General features: G+C 47.2%; 1 protein-coding gene across 1 annotated transcript in view; it reads left to right on the forward strand.

Annotated features, from left to right (window-relative positions):
- Window positions 1-15,015: 15,015 nt before the first annotated feature.
- Window positions 15,016-21,603, forward strand: part of F8 (coagulation factor VIII) — a 62,650-nt gene continuing 56,062 nt past the window's right edge. Inside the window, exon 1 of the mRNA XM_053273997.1 lies at window positions 15,016-15,325. Within this exon, the coding sequence (XP_053129972.1) occupies window positions 15,198-15,325 (128 nt within the window). The 5' untranslated portion in view covers window positions 15,016-15,197. The remainder of the gene's footprint in view (window positions 15,326-21,603) is intronic.

Raw genomic sequence — 21,603 nt, forward strand, 5'->3', positions numbered from 1 at the left:
GAGGTTCTTGTGAAGCATCAGGTAGGGAAATGTAGGGCTGTGAATGGCCTTTTCCTTTCAGAGCTGGGCAGAAATCCATCCAGTGCAGCTTTTCTTTCTTGAATTTCATACCTTTGGCTGATACATAGGTGGTTCCCAGAAGCTGCTTTTACTGGGAAGACAGAGAAGCATCCACCAGAACCTCATGGCATCTGTTTGCTGGACAGTTCCTATGCAGGAAGTAGCGACTCACCATATTCCAGAAGTGCAATGAGTGAATCATGGACGACTAACCTCAAGGAAAGCTTGACTGTGGTTTGTGAATGGACTCAGTTTTCCCTTTTGGACAAAGCTGTGAGGAAATGAGCTGGCTTTGAGCATGAATCCCTGGGGGGCTTGTCGGTTGCCCTTGTTTTGCAGCTGTTTCTGCCAGGTGTGAATCCCCTCACCTATCAATGGGTACACAAAGACTTTGCTTCCTCTATTAGGGCTTTTCCTTACATCTGGGATTTATTTTTAGCTCTATCCTTGCAATAGCTTGGATCCGGTACCAGTAGCACAATTTCATGTTCCCACATCCTTAATTATGGCAGCGGTTCACAAACTTGGGTCCCTAGACGTTGTTGGACTACAACTCCCATCATCCCCAGACATAATGTAGGGGAGAATCCCTACACTAGGGGTTCTCAAACTTTGATCTGCAGATAGTATCAGAGGACAGCTGGTCTTGTGGTAGTGAGCATGAATTGTTCCCTTTGCTAAGCAGGGTCTGCCTTGGTTTGTATTTGGATAGGAGACTACATTTGAGTGCTGTAAGATATTCCCCATAGGGGATGGGACCATAGCTGAGTGGTAGAGCATCTAAGGTCCCAGTTTAATCCCTTGCAGCATCTCCAGATTGGGCTGGGAGATACCCCTGCCTGAAACTTTGGAGAACCACTGCTAGTCAGTGCAAACAATACTGAACTAGATGGACTAAGGATACAACTTCCTGTGTTCCTATGGTTGTCAGGAAAGCCCATATTGATTCATCCTCTTCTTCTTGCCCCACATTCGGGGCAAGAAAGCATGATCCACCCAGCCCTCATTCCCTGAATGACCTATTGCTACCATGCCCCAGAGAATAAGAAGGAAGGTGTAGGTGGCCTGAGATATTTGAGGTCTGTGATTACTCAGATGGGAGAGTACTTTAAAAAACAAAACAAAAAACCCTCCCTTCTGGGGAGATCTGTTTGATGAGCTCATTGCCCCAAGCAATTTCCCCCATGATTTCCAAGAGAGACTTCTGCTGGGAAGCCAAGGCGTAAAGCCATTTTGCTTTCAACCTCAAACCTTTGTGTAGTGAGGGAAATCCACACAACTCAGAGCACGCTCTCCAGTATTTCACAAATGAAAACAGGGACATTCTGATGCATCCGTAATAACATATCAAGGTTTATTCGAACGTGCAGCCGGACACGTTTTTTGCACTGGAAAACTTCGATTTTGTGCAGCTGTTGGGCCATTTTAGATGAATAAGGAAGTAGGTTGTGCGTGAAAAAGAAACAGAGGGAAAAAAGAAAAGAGAAAAATAAACAGGAAATCAAGATGAGTAGTGTTTCCTTTCAAGCTTCATGACTTTTTGCTAAAAAAGAAGAGGACATTAGAGCCTTGTTTTGCTCTCTCCAATTCTTTGGAAGCCACCTTAAATTTTTCTTGCTTCCTCTTTGTCTTTCTTGTGTTTTCCTTCCTTCCTTCCCTACCTTGTTGTTTTCCCTCTCTCCTTATCTTTCTCTTGTGAGCATTAATAGTCCCATTTGCTAAGCAGGGTCTGCCTTAGTTTGCATTTGGATGGGTGACTACATGTGATTGCTGTCTGCTGTAAGATATTCTGCTTAGGGGATAGGTGGAAGAGCATCTGCTTTACATGCAGGAGGTCCCAGGTTCAATCCCTGGCATGATCTCCAGCTAGGTGTAGAAAAGACTCCAGCCTGAAACCTTGGAGAGCCACTGTTAGTCAGTGTAGACACTGAACTAGAAGGACCAAGGGTTTGACTCGGTATAATGCAACTTCCATTTTTCTTCCTTCTTTCCTGCTAAAAAATTGTGGAATAAAGGGATGCTTGTAGGGGATGGGCGGCTGCACACACACACGCACACACACACACACACCCATGCACCTGTACAGCAGGAAACAAAGCTTAGGATAAACCTTGACACAGTTCCCTGCACCCTTTGTAAAAAGTCCTGCAGAGCAGGATTCCACCCTGCTCATTACACATGGCTAAAGATTTCGCTACTGGCTGGACCCTGTCCTTGAAATAATTTCCTCTGCAGTCATCAGCTTGCCCAGACATCTAAAGAGGATGCCTTTGTCCAATGACTAGACCTGCTTTGCCTTTTGTCTTAGAAACGTTTAATCTCACAGTGGATCCAGTTCTGCTTACCAGCGAACAGTTGCAACTCAAACACATTCAGCAAAGTTTCCCCTGAGGATGATAATGACAGGGCAGCTGAGGGAAGGGAAGCAGTGCACTAGTGTTGGGTGTCTGTCTGCACAAACACAAGGAAAGGAAGGCAAGAAGGCCAAATGGCCATGGCATGTTTCTGCTTCCCGCAGAGGCCAAGCAGATGCCTCTAGGAAGTCCACACCAGCAGGGAATAAAGGCAAAGGTTGTCTCCCTCTATTGCCCTGTAGAAACGGGAGATTTTCCAGCAGAGACTGGATGGCCTTCTGTCAGGTAGCAGCTTCCTGGACTAAGCAGGGGACTGGAACAGAAGACCTCCAAGGTGCCTTCCACCTCTCACATTCTGTGCTTCAATAACAATGGTGGGGAGCTGGTTTTGTGGTAGTCAGCAGGAATGGTCCCTTTAGCTGAGCAGAGTTCACCTTGCTCGGCATTTTTACGGGTGACTGCACCCATTCAAGCGCTGCAAGATATTCTACTTAGGGAATGGGGCTGTAGGTAGCGCAGGGGAAGAGTCATTCTTGTGTGCAGAAGGAAGGCCCCAGGTTCACTCCCTGGCAGCATCTCCAGGTGGGGCCTGCAGACTCCTGCCTGAAACCTTGGAGAGCTAATGCCAGTCAGAGCAGACAATACTGAGCTAGATGGACCAGTGGCCCGACCTGTTGGAAGGCAGCTTCCTAGGCTCCATTTGTGGGGGGCGGGGTGGGGGGGAAGCGGCCGTAGCTTAGTGGTAGAGTAATCTGCTTTGCCTGCAGAAGGGCTCAGGTTTAATCCCTGGCAACATCTCCAGGTAAGGCAGGGAAAGATCCCTCCCTGAAATCCTGGAGAGCCACTGCCAGCCAAAGCAGAAAGCCAGCATCAGTCAATCCACCAGTCTTGATTAATATGATCACAGACCAGCAAATGCTCAATACAAGATGAGAAAAACAAAGTAATGAAGCACAACACAGTAGCACAATTTACTGTGACAATGCCCACCTATGCAGAGCAAATATGAGCACCTTTCATTGTGTAGGGGCTAATGTTTGTTGCCAGATTTTGCTAGCAGTCCAGCAAAACTTGGTGACATTTAGAGATATCTCATCTTTTTGGTCAGATAGTAAAAAGTTTACATAAAAGAGATCTAAATGGCCTGCTGGGATGCTGGTTAAAAATGGGGAGGTATAGTGATGGCCAGCATTGTGTAATGGTAAGAACACTGGACTAAGACCAGGGAGACCTGAATTCAAGTCCTTATTCAGCCAGAAAACTCACTGGGTGATTCTGGGCCAGCCACTTTAGCCTAAGCTACCTCACAGGGAGGCTGTGAGGATAAACATAACCATGTTTATCTCCCACTCTGGGTTTCCTGGAGGAAGAGTGGCATACAAATGTAAACAATAAATAAATGAATAAAACAGATTACTGAGCAAAATGCCCATCTTGCAAGTGGTTTAACTCTGTACAAAGCAGTCTGCTACGCTCTGACATATCAGAAGGCATCTAGACTTAAAAGGAACAAGGTTTTTCACGGAATCATTGAGGGTAGAAATGCCAGGCCCCGAAGGAAAACAATGCAGGGGACATATTATCCTTGACATGAACTCTGAGAGTGATCTTGAGACAGAGAAAGAAATCAAGGAAGTAGTTTGAGAATAAAATGCCCTAACCCTAATAATGGGTGACTTCAGCCACCCTTCTATTGAGTGGGTACATGTACATCCCAGTTGTGAAAAAGAGACAAAAATTCTAGATACAATAAATGACTGTACCTTACAATTAGTCATGGAGCTGACGAGAAGGGAGGTGCCCTTTGACTCAGGGCCAAACTGCATATTAAGTTAAATGTAGAGTTTGCTTTTCCAAACTATGCTCCCCCCTGACTTAAATAGCAACCATAAGGATGGGAGCTACTGGGATCACAGTGAGCAGGGAGAGTTTTTAAACCCTTGCCCCACACATGGTGATCCTGATGAAAATGGACTCTTCAAGGTGCCAATTGCAGCTTCCCTCCCAGTGTAAATAGGAGTGGTGGTTTTCATCAGGACTACTGAGAGAGGAGTGTCTCACCAGCACTGTGGTGTGAAGGGAAAAGATGAACCACCCTTAAAGCAGCGGGTTCTCTAACTTGAATCTCCAGATGTTAGACTACAGCCCCCATCATCCCCAACTAGAATGGCCAAAGACTTGGGAAGATGGAAGTTGTAGTCCAATCACTTCTGGGGACCCAACCTTAAAGGACAAAGGTATGAAGGGATTCCTGAAAGAGGATCAAAAGAATTCAGAGAAGCTGAATGAATTCTTTGCATTGGTCTCCTGCAAGGATACACAATTTTGGCCTTCCTGCAGATACTGTCTGAAGTGAAGAACTCTGCACTGGCTCATGCCTCAGTGACAGAAGGGGAGAGATTAGTGAGTCAGAGGGCTAGAGGGGTCATGACATTGGTCATCACTGCTCTCACACTATCCCTTTGATATGCTCTCACACTATCCCTTTGATATGTAGATTGCTACTCTCAGGGACTTCCTTCCTTCCTGCTACTTCCTCTTTCCTTTTCTTCTCTCTTGCAACACACATGCTCTCCTCTCTCCCTGAACCATGTGTGCAGAGATGCAGAAACCATCCCTCTGCATCCAGCTAGCTAGGTAGATTAGAAATCCTATCTCTCCACTTTCCTGTCTAGAATGGAGTTCACCAATAAAGACTCCTTATATTGATTTGAAACTATGAACTGACTCCAAGTTTCTTTTACTCTCAGCATACATGCATGCCTAGGCAGACTCTGCTATGTTGTGCCTCAGTTCACTCTGCTGTAATAGAATGGTATCTCTTACCAGAGAGAATTCCCAATAGGTTATGGGTCTAGAGCCTTGAACTGCGTGTACTGCAACTAAAGAGTTAAGTTTGTTCCCAGAGATCCAGTGAGATCTAGCCGAGGGCACTTTGAATTGCTGATCTACAGCTGCTTTTACGGAGCACAGTGAGGATGGCTACTTATTTAGAAGGAAAGCTTAGGCTGACTGTCATGAACCCAGACAATTACTTGGAATGGTGAATTCAACTGTGGCTTACATTATGAGCTGAAGGACTACAGAAGGTCATTGAGGAAAATGCACCCGCAGATGGAAACATGGCTGCAAAGAAAGCTGCCAAGGAGGCTTGGGAATTGAAAGATGCGAAGGCGCAAGCTCTCATCGCTGCTTCTGTGAGTAAAAGTTATCTTTCTACCATATGTGATCTTGCTTCTTCAAAGGAAATGCTGAGCAAGCTAGATACCTTGCATATGAAAAAGGGGCGGGCATACACCTTTAACTTGAGAAAGAAAATGCAGAATCTCCAATATAAAGATGGGGGCTGTTTTGCCAGCCATGTGGGAGTACTACAGGACTTTTTTTGGGAGAATTTAAAGCAGCAAGAGAGGAATTTACAGAGAATCAGAAATTGGAAGCTCTGTTTCTAAGCATGCCTCCTAGTTACAGTAATATTATTGGGCAATTGGAAACCCACACCGCTCTAACTTTTGAGAGAGCCGTGGAAACTATCTTTGGTGAGGCAAGCAGAAGACAAGTTTTGAGTTCTCACTATGAAGATGAACTGGCAAGTAACTTCGCTCTTAAAGCAACACTTGGCAATGCCGGAGAAAACCCAAGGTGGGGAGGGAATGCTGTGAGAGGAAACCTCATGGGCCGGCATTTGCATACCAAAAGCTCTGGCTCAGTTGCCAAGGGGACTCAGTCCAGAGGGAGAGGTCACATGATTGCCAGCAGGGAGACTGCTCCTGGGATGTCTGGAATGAGGCCAACTGGGATGAGGCCAACTGCCTTTAGATGTTTTCTGTGCAAACAATTTGGCCACAAGGTGGTGAACTGTCCCAAGAATCAGACAAGAAGAGTTGATTTTATTGAGGGAGATTCAAATAAGAAATTACAGTGTTTCCCTGTTGCAAGGAGACGCAGGATTCATATTAGACAGCAATTCCACAATTCATTTCTCAAATTGCCTGGATTTCTATACTGAACTGTTTGATATTCCTGAAGAGATTGTTCATTTGGGCAATAATACTACAAATAAAGCAAAGAGGAAAGGCGAAGGAATTTTGTATTGCAAGTTACCAGACAGAGGGATGTGTTCCTGGCCAGGCTGGGAGCCCAGTGCAGGCTGAAGCTGCTCAAAAACAGAACCATGAGGCTCCATTCTTGAACAGTATACTTGAATGTGGCTCCATTCTTTGAATAAGCGGCTCCATTCTTGAACAGCTTCAGCCAGCGTTGGGCTCCCAGCCTGGCCAGGAATGCATCTCCCTGCCTTTACAGGCAGCTGCGGCGCTGACTGTAATTTAGTATCTACTTGCAAGCGGGGCTGCGCAGGCCTGTTGGCAGATGCGACCATGCCCCCTGTGCGTCTCATGTCAGACGCAGGGGTGTAGCTGGGGTGCCAGGCGCAGCCCCTGAATACAGCAACCTGGGTTCCTTGAATTGCCTCCCCTGCCCCGTGCAATGGTGGCTCCGCCCCTGGGCACTGTCCAATATCTTCCATATGGGAGACCACCAAGGCTGCACAACTTCAGTCCTCCAGATGTTTTTGGACTGCAGCTCCCATCAACCTCAGCCACAGTGGCCAATAACAGGGATTTATGAGAGCTGTAGTCAGGTATCTGTTGGGAATTCTCTCTGGTAAGAGATACCCTTCTATTACAGCAGAGTGCACTGAAGCACAACATAGCAGAGTCTGCCTAGGCATGCGTGTATGCTGGGAGTAAAAAGAAACTTGGAGTCAGTTCAAATCAATATAAGGATTTATTGGTGAACTCCATTCTAGACAGGAAAGTGGAGAGATAGGATCTACCTAGCTAGCTGGATGCAGAGGGATGGTTTCTGCATCTCTGCACACATGGTGCAGGGAAAGAGAAGACCATGTGTGTTGCAAGGGAGAAGAAAGGGGAAGAGGAAGTGGCAGGAAGGAAGGAAGTCCCTGAGAGTAGCAATCTACATATCAAAGGGATAGTGTCAGAGCAGTAGAAAAGGGATGACCAATGTCTTGATCCCTCTAGCCCTCTGATTCACTAATCTGTCCCCTTCTGTCACTGAGGCATGAGATAGCACAGAGTCCTTCACTTCCAACACCCACTCTTGATTAGGGGTGTGCAATTCGGATTTTTGGTGTTTTGATTCAGATCTTAATTGTAACACCCCTGATTTGTTTTGGGGTCTGAATTTGACCCATCCGAATCACCCCAGATTCAATTTGGATCCAAATTAATCCAAATAGATTTGGATTTTAAAAATGGGTCCCAGGGCCAAAAGAGTGGAGTGGTGTGGTAGTGCCTAATGGGTGGAGGCTACCACCCAAATTGCAGAGGAATTGGGCAAAGGGCTGGTTTTTGGTGAATTCTTGAAGTTTTAGTGTCTTTGGGGCAGATTTTGGGCATAAAGTGGGATCTGGGGTGGAAGGGTGGGGTGGTAGTGCCCAATGGGTGGAGGCTACCACCCAAATTGCAGAGGGATTGGACAAAGGGCTGAATTTTGGTGAATTGTTGAAGTTTACGAATCTTTAAGGTTTCCCCCCATAAGGAATAATGGAGGTGTATCGTGATTTCGCCTGACCATGAGAACCACCAGGCTCGCAGGTGAGCCCAGTGGCCTCCAGGCAGTTAGCCCACCAAACTACCCCTCCCCTTAAACTGGGTTTGTGGAGCGAGTGCGCCGCAAACCCAGTTTTTAAAATTGCGAGTTGATGCGGTGCAGCTCCATGGTGCGGCTACTCACGAGGAGACCCCTGACCGGGAGGCTCAAAAGCAGCCTCCCGGCTTGGGGGTCTCTCCAGCATGCGCAGGGCATGGTGGAGCTTCCAGGGGCCACATGGCCCCCGAACTCCCCAGCCCCCGCCGGCACTGTGATGGAGCCAGCAGTCGCGTGGGCGGCCACAGTGGCAGACTGCTGCTCATCTGTGCGGAGAGTGAGCTTAGCCTGCTCTCCTCGCAAACCCTCCCCAGGCTCTTCTCACAGATCGTGAGAAGAGCCTCATAGTCTTTAATTCAGTATTTGACCAGCACAACAGCAAAACAGACAAAAACAGTTCAAACAATCTACTCCTACAAAACAATAAAAACTCTCTATAGAATTACTTAGTATAATAAGTAGAAGAAACTTGAAGTTACAACTATGAACATAAAACTATATATAAAAGTTAGTCAACACTAATAATAGCATGACACTGAGTATAAAGGTAGCAAGACAGCAAAATTATGTAATGAATACAGAGCGATGTTAAATCTTATAGAATATTTAGTTCTTAATGAGCTCTAAACGAATTTTGCTAGCTATAAGGCAGCCACATTATGGGATCTACAGTCATTCTGATCTGCCAAGAGTAAATTTAGGTAAAAGGAATCAGTACAGCTAATATCTGAAGAGATGAGCTTATGCCGAATATCACGGTAATAGTGACAGTACAAGAGTACATGAGCTGCCGTTAACTGTGGGTAATAAATGCAGCATGAAGAATCTCAAATAGATAGATAGATAGATAGATTGTGTGTGTGTGTATATATGTGTATATATGTGTGTGTGTGTATATATATATATATATACACACACACAAACGATAGATAGATAGATAGATAGATAGATAGATAGATAGATATGAATGAAGTAAGTGTTTTTGCATATTGTCTCTGAAGAATTCAGAAAGCACTTTAAAAGGTGCCTGAGCCATCCTTTCTGCATAGGAAGACCTTCTTCCTACACATTTTCCTGCCTGCTATGGTTCAACATACCCTAAAACTTACTTTGGGCCAAGGAGTTGTTTTCTGAGAGTGCTTTTAATAGGTGAGCATAAAAATATGAGAGAATTTGCATAAAAAATTTTTGTGAATCATCTCTCCTCAGACCTTGTTAGGACCAGAGAGAGTCAGAAGTCTTGTTTTGACCGTGAAGAAAGTGAGGAGACATGGGGAGGGAAATTCCTGAGTTCTATTCTGTCTTGGTTGGTAGCCTGACTCAGAGACCTGTGGATTCCAGGCTCCCCACAGATGTCTCTGTACTAAAAAGAAGGCTGACTACTGTTGAACCAGGAAGACTCAGGTTTAGAGCCTCACTCAGGGTCAAGCAACACGAGACCTTTAATGCATCACGAACCCTGAAGAAACTAGCTTTCCTTTAGTCAACAGCAGATGTGCAGTGGGCAAGGAGGATGGAATCCAGATTGAGACCAAGGTATAGGCTGTCACCCTTTACCTCTGCCATGGTTCCAATTTGGATTGGACCTGTCATGGCCTATTGTTTTCCCCAGGAAGAAAGCTCCCCTTGGCACTGATCCTGGGGGCTGATCAAGCTGGAGACTGTGGCGGGACCCATGGCTGGGACCCATGGGGCAGTTTCAGCCTGAATCACTTTCCACGTCCACAGCTGCTGCTGACTAAACTAAAGGAAAATGAAGCCTGTCAGATTGTGAGCCCTTTGGGGATATATCCCCCCCCTCCTCCTCCTCCTCCTCCTCCTAATCTAAACTGCTTGGAGAACTTTTGCATTGAAAAGCCGTATATAAATAAATAGTCGTAATACACAGTGGTCTATTCGCAAATTCAGAAGTGTGGGTGCTCTCCATGACAGCCCCCATGCCCCCCCAATAGATTCACTAATTTGGGGGGTTCTAGTACAAGAAGTCCAGGATAGTTTCCTAATCCTACAGAGCTTGAGCCTCCTGTGGCTTTTCGCCCAGAAGAGCAGCCTGGATTGCTAACCACAAAGCGGATTGCCAGCCACAAATACTCCTTGTAACAGAAGACAGGGAGAAGGGTAATAAAACCAATTCTAGTCCAATATTCAGTTATGTAACAAACTGGTGGAATAGCAAGAGCAGTGTATTATTTCCGTTTAGAAAGCAAAGGGCTCTGTATCCTTGCAGAGACCCTGGAGAAGAAAAAGAACAGGAACTGTGTCCCTGCCCATCCCTGCAGCACCACACCCCTGATAATAAGCAAAGTGCAGAATGACCATACAAAAGAGACAGCACACCCTCCAGTATCTCACAGATAAAAAATAGGGACATGCCTATGAATGGAGGCTTGGCCAAGCAGCCTGGGAGGCGTGGCATAGAGTTCTGACGAAAAGCATGCTGCCAATGGAAAGCAGGTATTTAAATACATGCAGAGCACATTCTTCCAGATTACCAAAGCAGGTGATCCAAGCCCACACCTGTATTTTTTGCAGATGAAAATAAGGACCTGCTTGTAACAAGCAGTCCTCTCATGCCAAGGATTAACTGCCCTGAGCTGTTTTGGAATGAGCAGTATAACAATGAAATGAATGAATGAATGAATGAATGAATAATGCTGCCCAAGCCCGGCCCTCATTGCTGAAGACTGGATTCCTGTGCACTTGCCTTCATGTTCTGCACCCATTTCCATGCAGGCGGAACAGTGGCATGATGCTCCCACCCACCCATTTGGAGAATGAATTTCTAGGAAGGGACTGGAACTTGAGGAATGGCAACTCAGGAGGAAGGAAGGGGAAACACCCCAAACAAGTAATCCCTAAGAGGCAAAAACAGGGTCAAAACAGAGACCATGATTTATGAGAGATGTTTTTCAGAAATAGGGACAGACTGACCCTGGCAAATAGGGACAGTTGGAGACTCTGCAGAGAGCTCTGTAAACTGCATTCACAGGGGGGCTTTCTAGGAGAAAATTCCCAGGACGTTGCTAGAGACTCAAAGATCTGGGATGCAGCCCCACCGCCCCTTCCCTGTTTTGATAATTAAGCCTTTTTAATGCTCTCTAAAGTGGGGCTACTCAACTGTGGCCCTCCACCTTTTTCTGGACTACAGCTCCCAGCATCCCCAGCCACAGTGGCCAAGAGTCAGGGTTGATGGGAGTTGTACGCCATCATCTGCAGGAGGCGGGGTGGAGGGAGGCCAGCAGTGGCCTGGGTTCTTCCCCTGCCGTGGCCCCCTTAGGCCCGCCCCTTATGTCTGACATCAGATGCAGCCACACCCCCACATCTGACAGACACAGGGGCATGGTTGAGCTCCCCAACGAGGCTGTGCGGCCCCGTCTGGGAGTTAAACCGGTCAGTGTTGCCTTTGCAGCACGGCCAGAGTGGCTCCCCCAAAGGGAGGGAGAACCCCTCCGGCTGCACTGCCAAGGCAGCCCTGGCCGGTTTTTAGCTCAAAAATGGGTCTGCGTGGCCCCGTTTTTGAGCTAAATCATGCCCCCCTCAGCATCTGACAACAGATGAGGGGAGGGGTACATAGGAACATAGGAAGCTGCCATATACTGAGTCAGACCCATTGGTCTATCTAGCTCAGTATTGTCTTCACAGACTAGCAGCGGCTTTTCCAAGGTTGCAGGCAGGAATCTCTCTCAGCCCTGTCTTGGAGAAGCCAGGGAGGGAACTTGGAGCCTAGATGCTCTTCCCAGAACAGCTCCATCCCCTGTGGGGAATATCTTACAGTGCTCACACTTCTAGTCTCCCATTCAAATGCAACCAGGGCAGACCCTGCTTAGCTAAGGGGATAAGTTATGCTTGCTACCACAAGACCAGCTCTCCTCTGTTGGGGGTGCCAGGTGTTGGGGCACCCAGGTATTGGGGTGCCAGGCGCAGCAGACCAGGTTCTTTGAACCTGTCCACTCAATGGTGGCTCTGCCCCTGGCCGGAGGGCTGAAGTTGAGTAGCCCTGCTCGAAAGGAATCCAGCACAGGAATGTGGGGACAATGGAGCTGGGGGGGCTGATGACAGTCCCTTAGCCACCAAGGCACCCCCTTGCCCCCGCCCACACCCAGCCAGGGAACAAAGTGCTAGCCAGCTTGAAGCACAAAGCAAGCCCCACTCCCCCCCAGGCAGAGTTTTGTTGAAACACTGGCTGGCTTGGGGCTGCTGGAAAGAAAAACCTTGCCGGTCAGTGCTTCAACGGAACAATGCCTGGGGACGATTGGGAGAGGGTCCAGGGTAGTGGCCACGCCTCTGTGCTGACATCACACACAAGGGGCGTGGCCAGAACCAGGGACTGAGCGCTCAGCCCTGCTGCAGAGCTCTCTCTGCAGTCAGTTCATTGAATCACTGCTGGCAGAGAACTCCTTCCTTGGCCTCCTCAAAAGGCAGAGCAAGGAGATCCCCGCCAACAATTCAACACACCACTAGGGAGATAGCGCTGCAGCAGGGCTGAGTGCCTCTTCCTTGGTTCTGGCCACGCCCCCTGCATCTGATGTTGATGCGGGGGTGTGGTTTGGGTGCTAGTGTGCGCACAATGCCCAATAAAGGGCGACTGTAGGGAGGACCTTGTCCCTTGGTTGCCTGCAAGCTTCCTACGCCACTGGCCCAACATTCTCTTCCAGTTCTTGAGGCCATTAATCACCAGTACATCCACTAATGTCAGGCAGCACAGAGGACTGAGGCGCTAAAGAATAGGTCTGTGGCACATGCCTAGGTGGCCCAGTAAACTGGTTGTAAGGTGTTGTTCCAAAAGAAGATTTGTGCCGTTCCAAATTTTAAGTCATGCAAAAGCTGTATTGTTTGTAGCAAAAGCTGAGGTCAGGGTTCTCCACATTGGGTCCCCCAGATATTGTAGTGGTACAACTCCCATCATCCCCCACCACAAAAGCCATTGTGGTGAAGGATGATGGGAGCTGCAGTCCAAAGGCATCTGAGGACCCAACTTTGAGAACCCCTGTGTTAGATGTTGCCAAAAGTGACTGATAACCATGCAGGGGTGGAGCCACCATTGAGCAGATGGGTTCAAAGGACCCAGCCGCAAGCAACAGAGCACTGGCATCTGCAGGAAGCAATACTGGCAGGGGGAGGAGAAATGGGTCTGTTTAATTAGGGTCTGAGGTCTAAAGGAGCCTGGACAGCTCACTTGACTTTTCTCATGGTTACAGTGGTGGAGCCATGGAACATAGGCATAAGTTCCACCCTGTCCCTGGCGGCCCTGCCATGCACGCTCTGTGTGCGCCAATCACACCCCTTGCTTGTTGGAAGTTAAAGGACTTTGCGCTGTCTCTTTGTCTCAGACAGTAGAGGACAGACTAGTAAGTCAGAGGGCTAGAGGGTCAAGACATTTGTCATCACTTCGCCACTGCTCTGATGCTATCCCTTTGATATGTAGATTGCTAATCTCAGGGACTTCCTTCCTCTCTCTCTCCTCTTCCTACCTGGCCTCCTACCTTGCAACATGGCAAGCCTCTCTCCCTGCACCATGTGTGCAGAGAGGATGCAGAATCCATCTGCATCCAGCTAGATAGATAGATTAGAGATCCTAACTCCTCACTTTCCTATCTAGAATGGAGTTCCTTAATAAATGCCTTTTATATTGATTTGAAACTATAAATTGGCTCCAAATTACTTTACTCTCAGGATACACGCATGCCTAACTAAACTACCGCTGTGTTGTGCCTCTGTGCACTCTGCTATAATGAGAAAGGGATTCTCTCACCACAGAGAATTTCCAACATTGCCGTGGCCCAATAGCCGGTGGGCCTGTGCGAGCCCTCCGGAGTGCATTCCCAGCTAGCGTTGGCTCACTGGGTGCATTTATTTTTCTTTCTCTCCCTCACTGGAGAGGGAGAAGAAGGGGAAAAAAATGCACCCATCCTGCAAACACTGGCTGGAAATGTGCTCCAGAGGGCTCGTGCAGGCCCTCCGGTGATTGGACCACGCCCACATGTGTGTGACATTGCATGCAAGGGTTGTGATTGGTGCACGCAGAGTGTGCATGGCAGGGCCGCCAGGGACAGAGTGGAACCTGTGCCTCCGTTCCATGGCTCCACCACTGTAACCATGAGAAAAGTCAAGTGAGCTGTCCAGGCTCCTTTAGAGCTCAGACCCTAATAAAACAGACCCATTTCTCCTCCCCCTGCCAATGATGCTTCCTGCAGATGCCAGTGCTATTCCACACAGAGTCTTCCCCGATAAATAGCACCCTCTTCTGCAAGAGTGCTGTCAAATTCCCGGTTCTGAGGATTTTCTCCCACTCTGGGTAGGCTTCTAAATGTCATGTAATGTGACCCTTGATTGCAAGCTATGTGTGCACAGACAAGGAAAGTGCACTAGTGTTGTGCTACAGCAGTATATGTTTCTCGTGCAAATTACACTCACATCTGATGGTGCAATTCTGAATCTTCCTTTAAAAAATATCTGAAGAGGAGTATGGAGCATGTTTCCTCACTGCTCACCTCACTCATAGATTCTGTGGTGTCTCAGAACACACCAGCATAGGGAAACACATCAATATGTTTCATTCGCATTTTAGAAGGTTACAAGGATTGTGAAGGGTAGATCTGTCGATGGCTATGACTCATGAAGCCTCCCTGTGCAGAGACAGTCTACCTCTGAATCTGAAATGCTGTGGGAAAATAAGAAAGATGGCTCTTGCTATCCTGTCCTGCTAATGAACTTCCACAGGGATCTGTCTGACTACTGTTGGAAATGCCGGACCAGATGGCATTTGACCGGATCCATCAAGCTAACCCTCAAGTTCTGCTCCTCAGGCTAATGTCGAAGCTTTGCAGTGAAGAAGAGGTTAACACTTTGCTTGGCCTCTTCCTTCTGCTTTTCCTCTCTCCATCCTGTTGCTCTCCACCCAATTGCTCACTCATATCCCCCCTCACCGAGAGTGTGGCCATGATTCCCTGTCTGGGGGCAGACTGAACACTAGCCAAGGCTTTACCCAGACCTGTCACAGTGACTCAGCCCGTCTCCACTTCACTTGGAGCATGGAGGCTGCAGAATAGACCATGGAATCTCTTCCTCTCCTCCTGGGTTTCTCCTGAATCCAACTGCCTTTCCTTGGGGACCATGTGGAGACTGCCTTTGTGTGGTTTGGTGCTGTGGTGCCTTTTTGAGAAGACCATGGGCATTACCAGAAAATACTACATTGGAGCTGTGGACACCGAGTGGGACTATATGCCCAGCCGTCAGAAGGGGTACGTTCTTAGTGATTTGTTGTTCCTGGAGGCTGCCCTGGTTTAGTGTGGGGGGTGCATGTGTTTGTGGGCTGGGGGTTGGGTCTAAGGTTGTCAACTGTCTTGGGGTATTGTACTGGCCTGGACTTCCTCCTCCGACCCATTGGGACCCATTCCTGACTGTCAGATTCTGCCACAGATTTATAGGGACATAGGAAGCGACCATATACCAAGTCAGACCCTTGGACCATCTAGCTCACTATTGTCTACACAGACTGGCAGTGGCTTCTCCAAGGTTGCAGGCAGGAATATCTCTCAGCCCTGTCTTGGAGATGCCAGGGTGGGGAACTTGGAACCATCTGTATGCAAGCAAGCAGGTGCTCTTCCCAGAGCGGCCATATCCCCTAAGGGGAATATCTTACAGTGCTCACACATGTAGTGTCCCTTTCATATGCAACCAGGGCAGACCCTGCTCAGCTAAGGGGACAAGTCACGCTTGCTACCACAAGACCAGCTCTCCTCCATCCTGAATGTACCTCTAGTCCGACAGGTAAAGCTCCTGTCTCCAGCCAATGACTCCAGGGGTGTCCCAAGCAGTGTTCCCTGTAACAGGGTATGATGGGAGCTGTAGTTAACAACATCTGGGAATCCCTGTTACAGGGAACACTGGTCCCAAGGTATTATGGCGCCTGAGGCAAAGCTCAAGATGCTGTCTTGCCCCATGCCCCTAGTGAAGGATAGTCCTCCCTCAGAACCAGCCCTTTGAATCGTTGAAAGGACATGGGGGCAAGGAGGAGAGAAGGTTGCCAGAAGCCCCCTCGTCCCTCTTTGTGCTTCTTGTGCCAGTGATGGTGACTGTAAGGGCATCTTGCCATCCTCCTGGTGCCTCACTAATCTGCCGTCAGAGGCAAATGTCTCACTTTGCCCCATGGAAGGGCTGTCCCTGTCTTTAAGCCTTGACAACCTTTTAAATTCAGTCATTTCCCACTGCTAATTATGCCAGCTTCAGCTTCAGTTACATGGCTTGACATTATTTGATTGTCTTTTGGTGTTTGTTTGCTTTCTTATTGATGTTTTTTATTGTTCTTTTAGTGACTATATTGTTGTACCCTGCTTTGGGGACATTTTGTCAAAAGGCAGGTTTAAAAATATTCTAATTTTTTTAACCTTTTTTATTTTCAAAAGAAAAAAAAACATTTTAAAAAAGGAATTTAAGGCAGTATCAAGTTACATCGGATATATAGGAACAAAAAACTGAGTATTCACAAGCATTTTGCTTTGTAATCCACTGTCAACGGTACCCACCGGTTAATATACACATAAAAGAATAGACCGAGGAAAGCAATAAGGCTCTAACAATAATGAATTTTGCCATAAGTTGTCTAATTTATGATGTCAATATACTTTATAAATGTTAGAGTTTTAAGGGATACCTTACTTCTTACCCAGAGGAAGACTGAATGAGATCTTTCCATTCTTAAAGAACAGATGACAAACAAACAAACAAACAAACAAACAAACAAACAAACAAACAAACAAACAATTTCTGCAGCTATCTGCCAGTTTTTGAAAACCCAAGGGAGCACTGGAAGCTGGTGGCTCCTGCAACTGGGTGGGCGCCAGGCAGGGCAGGTAGTGTGCAGAGCCAGCATGAACAGAGCAGGGGCAGAGCCAATTTACCCTTGCCCAGCACCACCACATAATACCAGCATGAAATTGTAAAACATTAAATGTGCCTGCTTTGCTTGTTTTATCCCTCCTGCCATCCAAATGGAAACCAAGGAGGATCCTGCCTAGAAAAGGGGACTAGAAGCAGAGCCATTTGCCCCTCAGTTGTCCATTGATGTAGTGTGGTTTTTTGGGGGTGTGTGGGGCAAATGGCTCTGTTTGTTGTTAGGGGAGGAGAACTGGACTTGTGGTTGGTATGGTTGGTATTGTGCCGTCGAGTTGGTGTCAACTCCTAGCAATCACATTCCATGTGATTTTCTTGGTAGAATACAGGAGTGGTTTACCAGTGCCTCCTCCTGCACAGTATGAGATGATGCCTTTCAGCACCTCCCTATATTTGGGAGGTGGATTTGAACTAACAGCCTCTTGCACTCTAGTCAAGCTGCTTCTAGTCCCCTTTTCTAGGCAGGATCCTCCTTGGTTTCCATTTGGATGGCAGGAGGGATAAAACAAGCACAGCAGGCACATTTAATGTTTTACAATTTCATGCTGGTATTATGTGGTGGTGCTGGGCAAGGGTAAATTGGCTCTGCCCCTGCTCTGTTCATGCTGGCTCCGCACACTACCTGCCCTGCCTGGCGCCCCACCCAGTTGCAGGAGCCACCAGTTCCACTGCAGCCTCACTGCCAATATCAAGGCAGTGTGTGTGCAAGAGCATTCGGAGTGGGACCTTCTTGATTCGGCCTGAGCGGGATCTAAAATTAACTGAGTGGATGACATCAAAAAGCTTGTGAGCATGCATACATGCCTTAGAGGGAATAGTGAGAGTGACTCAGTGTGCGTTAAACTCTTACGTAAAGTGGTAAAAAGCTGATGCACAGAGAGAAATAGATCCTAATACATTCTGTTCTCCTTTCCCTCCCCTTAGTTCTTAAGCAGGTCACCCACTTATGTAGCCCGGCAGTTAAACCAGGTTTGCGGGGTGAGTGCTCCATAAACCCAGTTTTTCTGCTTGTGTGTTGCTGCGGTGCAGCTCCGTGCTGTGACTATTCACAAGGAGACCCCTGACCAGGAGGCTGAAAAGCAACCTCCCGGCTTGGGGGTCTCTCCAGCATGCCCTGCGCGCTCGTGCAGGGCATGCTGGAGCTTCTGGGGGCCACGTAGCCCCCAATCCCCCAAGCCCCTGCCGGCTCCGTAATGGAGCCAGCAGTCATGTGGGAGGCCGATCCGGCCACCCAGGGCTGCCGCCCTGCTCGTCTGTGGGGAGAGTGGGCTAAGCCCGCTCTTCCCGCCCCTGCGTCTGACGTCAGACACAGGGTTGTGGCTGGGGCACGACACGTGGACCCTGAGGGGTGGTGGCCCGGGTTCTTCGAACTCGTTCGTGCAATGGTGGCTCCGCCCTGATAGGTAGAACCTCCCAGGGAGCTCTTCCCTAGTGATGAATTCAAAGTCCACTCATAGTTTCACCTTTAAGTTTAAAGAAACCATCAGCTTCTCCCTCTCTATTGACCTTTATTCCACAAAATACCACTGCACCCCGACAACCCCTTCCTACTGATTCCTATTACCTCATCACTACAATTCCCCCTCGCCTTTTTCCTCTTCCCACTTGTTCCATCCCAGATCTTTCATGTCACCAGTGAGTCAACCACCTCGTTGACTGTACTGCTACACAACATAAAAAGCTGATTTATACTGAGTCAGACCCTTGGTTCCTCCAGCTCAGTACAGTATTGCCTACCAGGGGTAGAGCCACCATAGCACGAACAAGTTCAAAGAACCTGAGCCACCACACTCGGGGCCGGGAACCTCAGATGCTTTTTCCTAAGGGGAATATCTTACAGTGCCCACATATAGTCTCCCATTTAGCTGCAAACCAGGGAGATGAACCCTGCTTAGCAAAAGGGACAATTCATACTTGCCATCATGAGACCAACTCTCCTCCCACCAGACCACAAATCTGGCAGATGAACCTGGTAAAGGAAAAGTGCTCTGCCAGGCACCAAGCAGCCCCTCCTAGCCCCTTCTCACTCTGCCTGCCCCACAAGACAACAAAGACCCCTCAGCCAGAAGCCAAGAGAAAGAAGATAAGGCAGGCAAACAGACCCTTGCTTATTTTTTTTAAGTAAGAAAAAGTGTTTATTGATTAAGAGAAAGTGATTGCTTTTGCAGGCTACAGCAAACATAGCATCACAGAGTAGAAAGGGCAAAAGTTCAGAGTCTACTGCCCAGCCATGTGAGAGTGAGTGGCTGCTGCCTTCTTCCTTTGGAAATGAGGACAAAGACTTTCCCCTGGCCACTCTGATTGGCTGTTAGAGCTGTCAATCAGCATGATGCCTTCAGAATGTCCTCTAGGTTGTTTTAATCCCAGCCTACCTTTTGAAAACAAACCCAAGCCTTACCATTGGCTGCCATCTCATTAATAAGTAAATTATGATTGGCAGGTACTCAGCTCATTCAATGGAGCTTGCTACCCTCGTAAATTTACCCTCGTAAATATTGCAGCTTGGCTAGGCAAGCTGCATGGAAAGGCAGGAGGGCAGCACAACCACAAAGTTAGTTAAAACTGGTGGGGGCTGGGTTTTTTGGGGGGACGCCCCCCAATCTGCCCTAAGGAACAAGCCGCCTCTGCAAGGGGAGGGGGTTTGGTACCATGTCCTGCCCTCCAAATAGGGGTGTACATGGAACTGGTTTTTGTGGTTTGGTTTGAATTTGAAACAAATTTGAACCAAACTGCTGGTTCGTGAACCGGTTCAGTCAAACCAACTAGTGAAGGTCAGAATCACACCACCACCATGCAGGCTGTACTGCTGGGGGCAGAGTCGCTGGAATTTAGAGGAGTTGCAAATGCCACCAGTGATGGTAAGGTGCCCTCTTGCTGCCCCCCCCCCCCAGCTGCCCTTAGAAGCATTTTAAAGGCAGGATCCCGCTTTGCTTGTAATAGCCACTTAAACCATCAAGCTTAGCCCTTTGAACCATCGAACCAGATCAAACCAGTCCATAATGGACTGAGCCTGGTTCAGTTTGAACTCGGACTGGCTGCCTTTTTTTTTTAGGCTAGTTTAGTTCAAGTTCAGCCAAACCGGTCAAACTGGGCTGGTTCAAATAGAACCCGGTTCGATTCAAACCTGTTCTGCACACCCCTACCTCCATATTCTGTCCACCTTGCCTCATGAAGGACTATCTGGGCCTGTCCCGTCCTAGTTCTATTCCACAGACTTTGCCAAAGGGTTGCAATTTTGAATCAAGTTGCAGATGCTCTAACTGTGTCAAATGCCATTGTGGCTGGAAACGATGGGATTTGTAGTCCAACAATATCTGGGGACCCAAGGTTGGGGACTCCTGGCCTTTGCTAAGGCAGGACTCCTATGGTCTTTTGAAAGGTTAAGAAGCAGGAGGCTAGGAACACTGAGGGATGCACCTGGAATGAAATGAGATATTATGTGAGTGCTGGTACACAGATGTGTCATATATGATGGCTGCATCACCATCATCATGTATACATTTTAATAGTATTTCAGGATGTTCATTACCCTATATATCTGCATCCAAGCCTAGGTTTTTAAAAAGTTCTTTGATGTTAGAATCAGGGAGTTGTGAGTCCTCTTCCTTTTGGATTAATACAGATATAACCTGGATTTTGTTGGAGCTAGGACCCTGGCAGCATCAGCTCTCAGCTGCAATATCTCATAGTGACCACTTGGGCGTGTGTGTTAGAGTTATGGATAAAAGTGCTGGACTCTTCTTTGTTCTTTCAGTATTAGTCTCTATTTTGTCTCTCCAGAGATGGCTGTTTGTTTTGGTCTCTCTCTTCAGCCACGAGCTACAGCTGAAATTAAGCTGCAGGCTTTTTCACATCTGTTTATAACTTTTTCTTTAAATAAATCCTTGTAGTTCTTCAGTACTAAAGAACTGTCTCAAGACCTCTTCTTTTGCTGCTTTCTCACCAAACTGGTTTTGCTTTGCTATTTGGGGACTATTTGGGGACTAACTGGATGACTAGTCAAGATGCTGCCCACTGTGTAATAGTGGAGGGTGTGTGGCTCAGGAAGTGATCCTTGCTATCATATGAAAGATCAATTTATTAAAGGTTGCAGCCCTGCATAATAATTTATACAGGTTTCAGAATTTTGTTATTTCTGGCTCAGAATCTGGATTATCATGATCATTTTCATAATGTATTATATATTTTGAAGAATTTGCTTATTAGTATGTTTGTTTATTTTTGTGAACTAAAGTCATACTTCCCATCTTAACAGATACCAAATTTTGCATCCATAGTTCTGCCACTGGAATTAGCTGAATGTACTACATTTTACACTGGAATATGCTCATGGAAAGGTTTAAATATTTTTTGGGCTATTTTTAGAAGAAATTCTGAATATAATAAACATATTTTAACTGTTATTGTTCTCAACAGATTTTTAACACTCAATAATCAGACAAATTATTAAAAAAAAAATCAGATCGATAATTCCAAAAGAAGCAGAAGACCTTTCTCAGATTCAAATTTACTATGATTCTAATTTACCATATATGGTATTCTATAAACTGAATAAAAACAGATACTCTACCACTGATCTATGGTCCCATTCCCTAAGGGGAATATCTTACAGTGTTCAGATGTAGTC

The sequence above is a fragment of the Hemicordylus capensis genome, chromosome 11 (genome assembly GCF_027244095.1).
Source record: "Hemicordylus capensis ecotype Gifberg chromosome 11, rHemCap1.1.pri, whole genome shotgun sequence".
In the NCBI taxonomy this organism is placed as follows: domain Eukaryota; kingdom Metazoa; phylum Chordata; class Lepidosauria; order Squamata; family Cordylidae; genus Hemicordylus; species Hemicordylus capensis.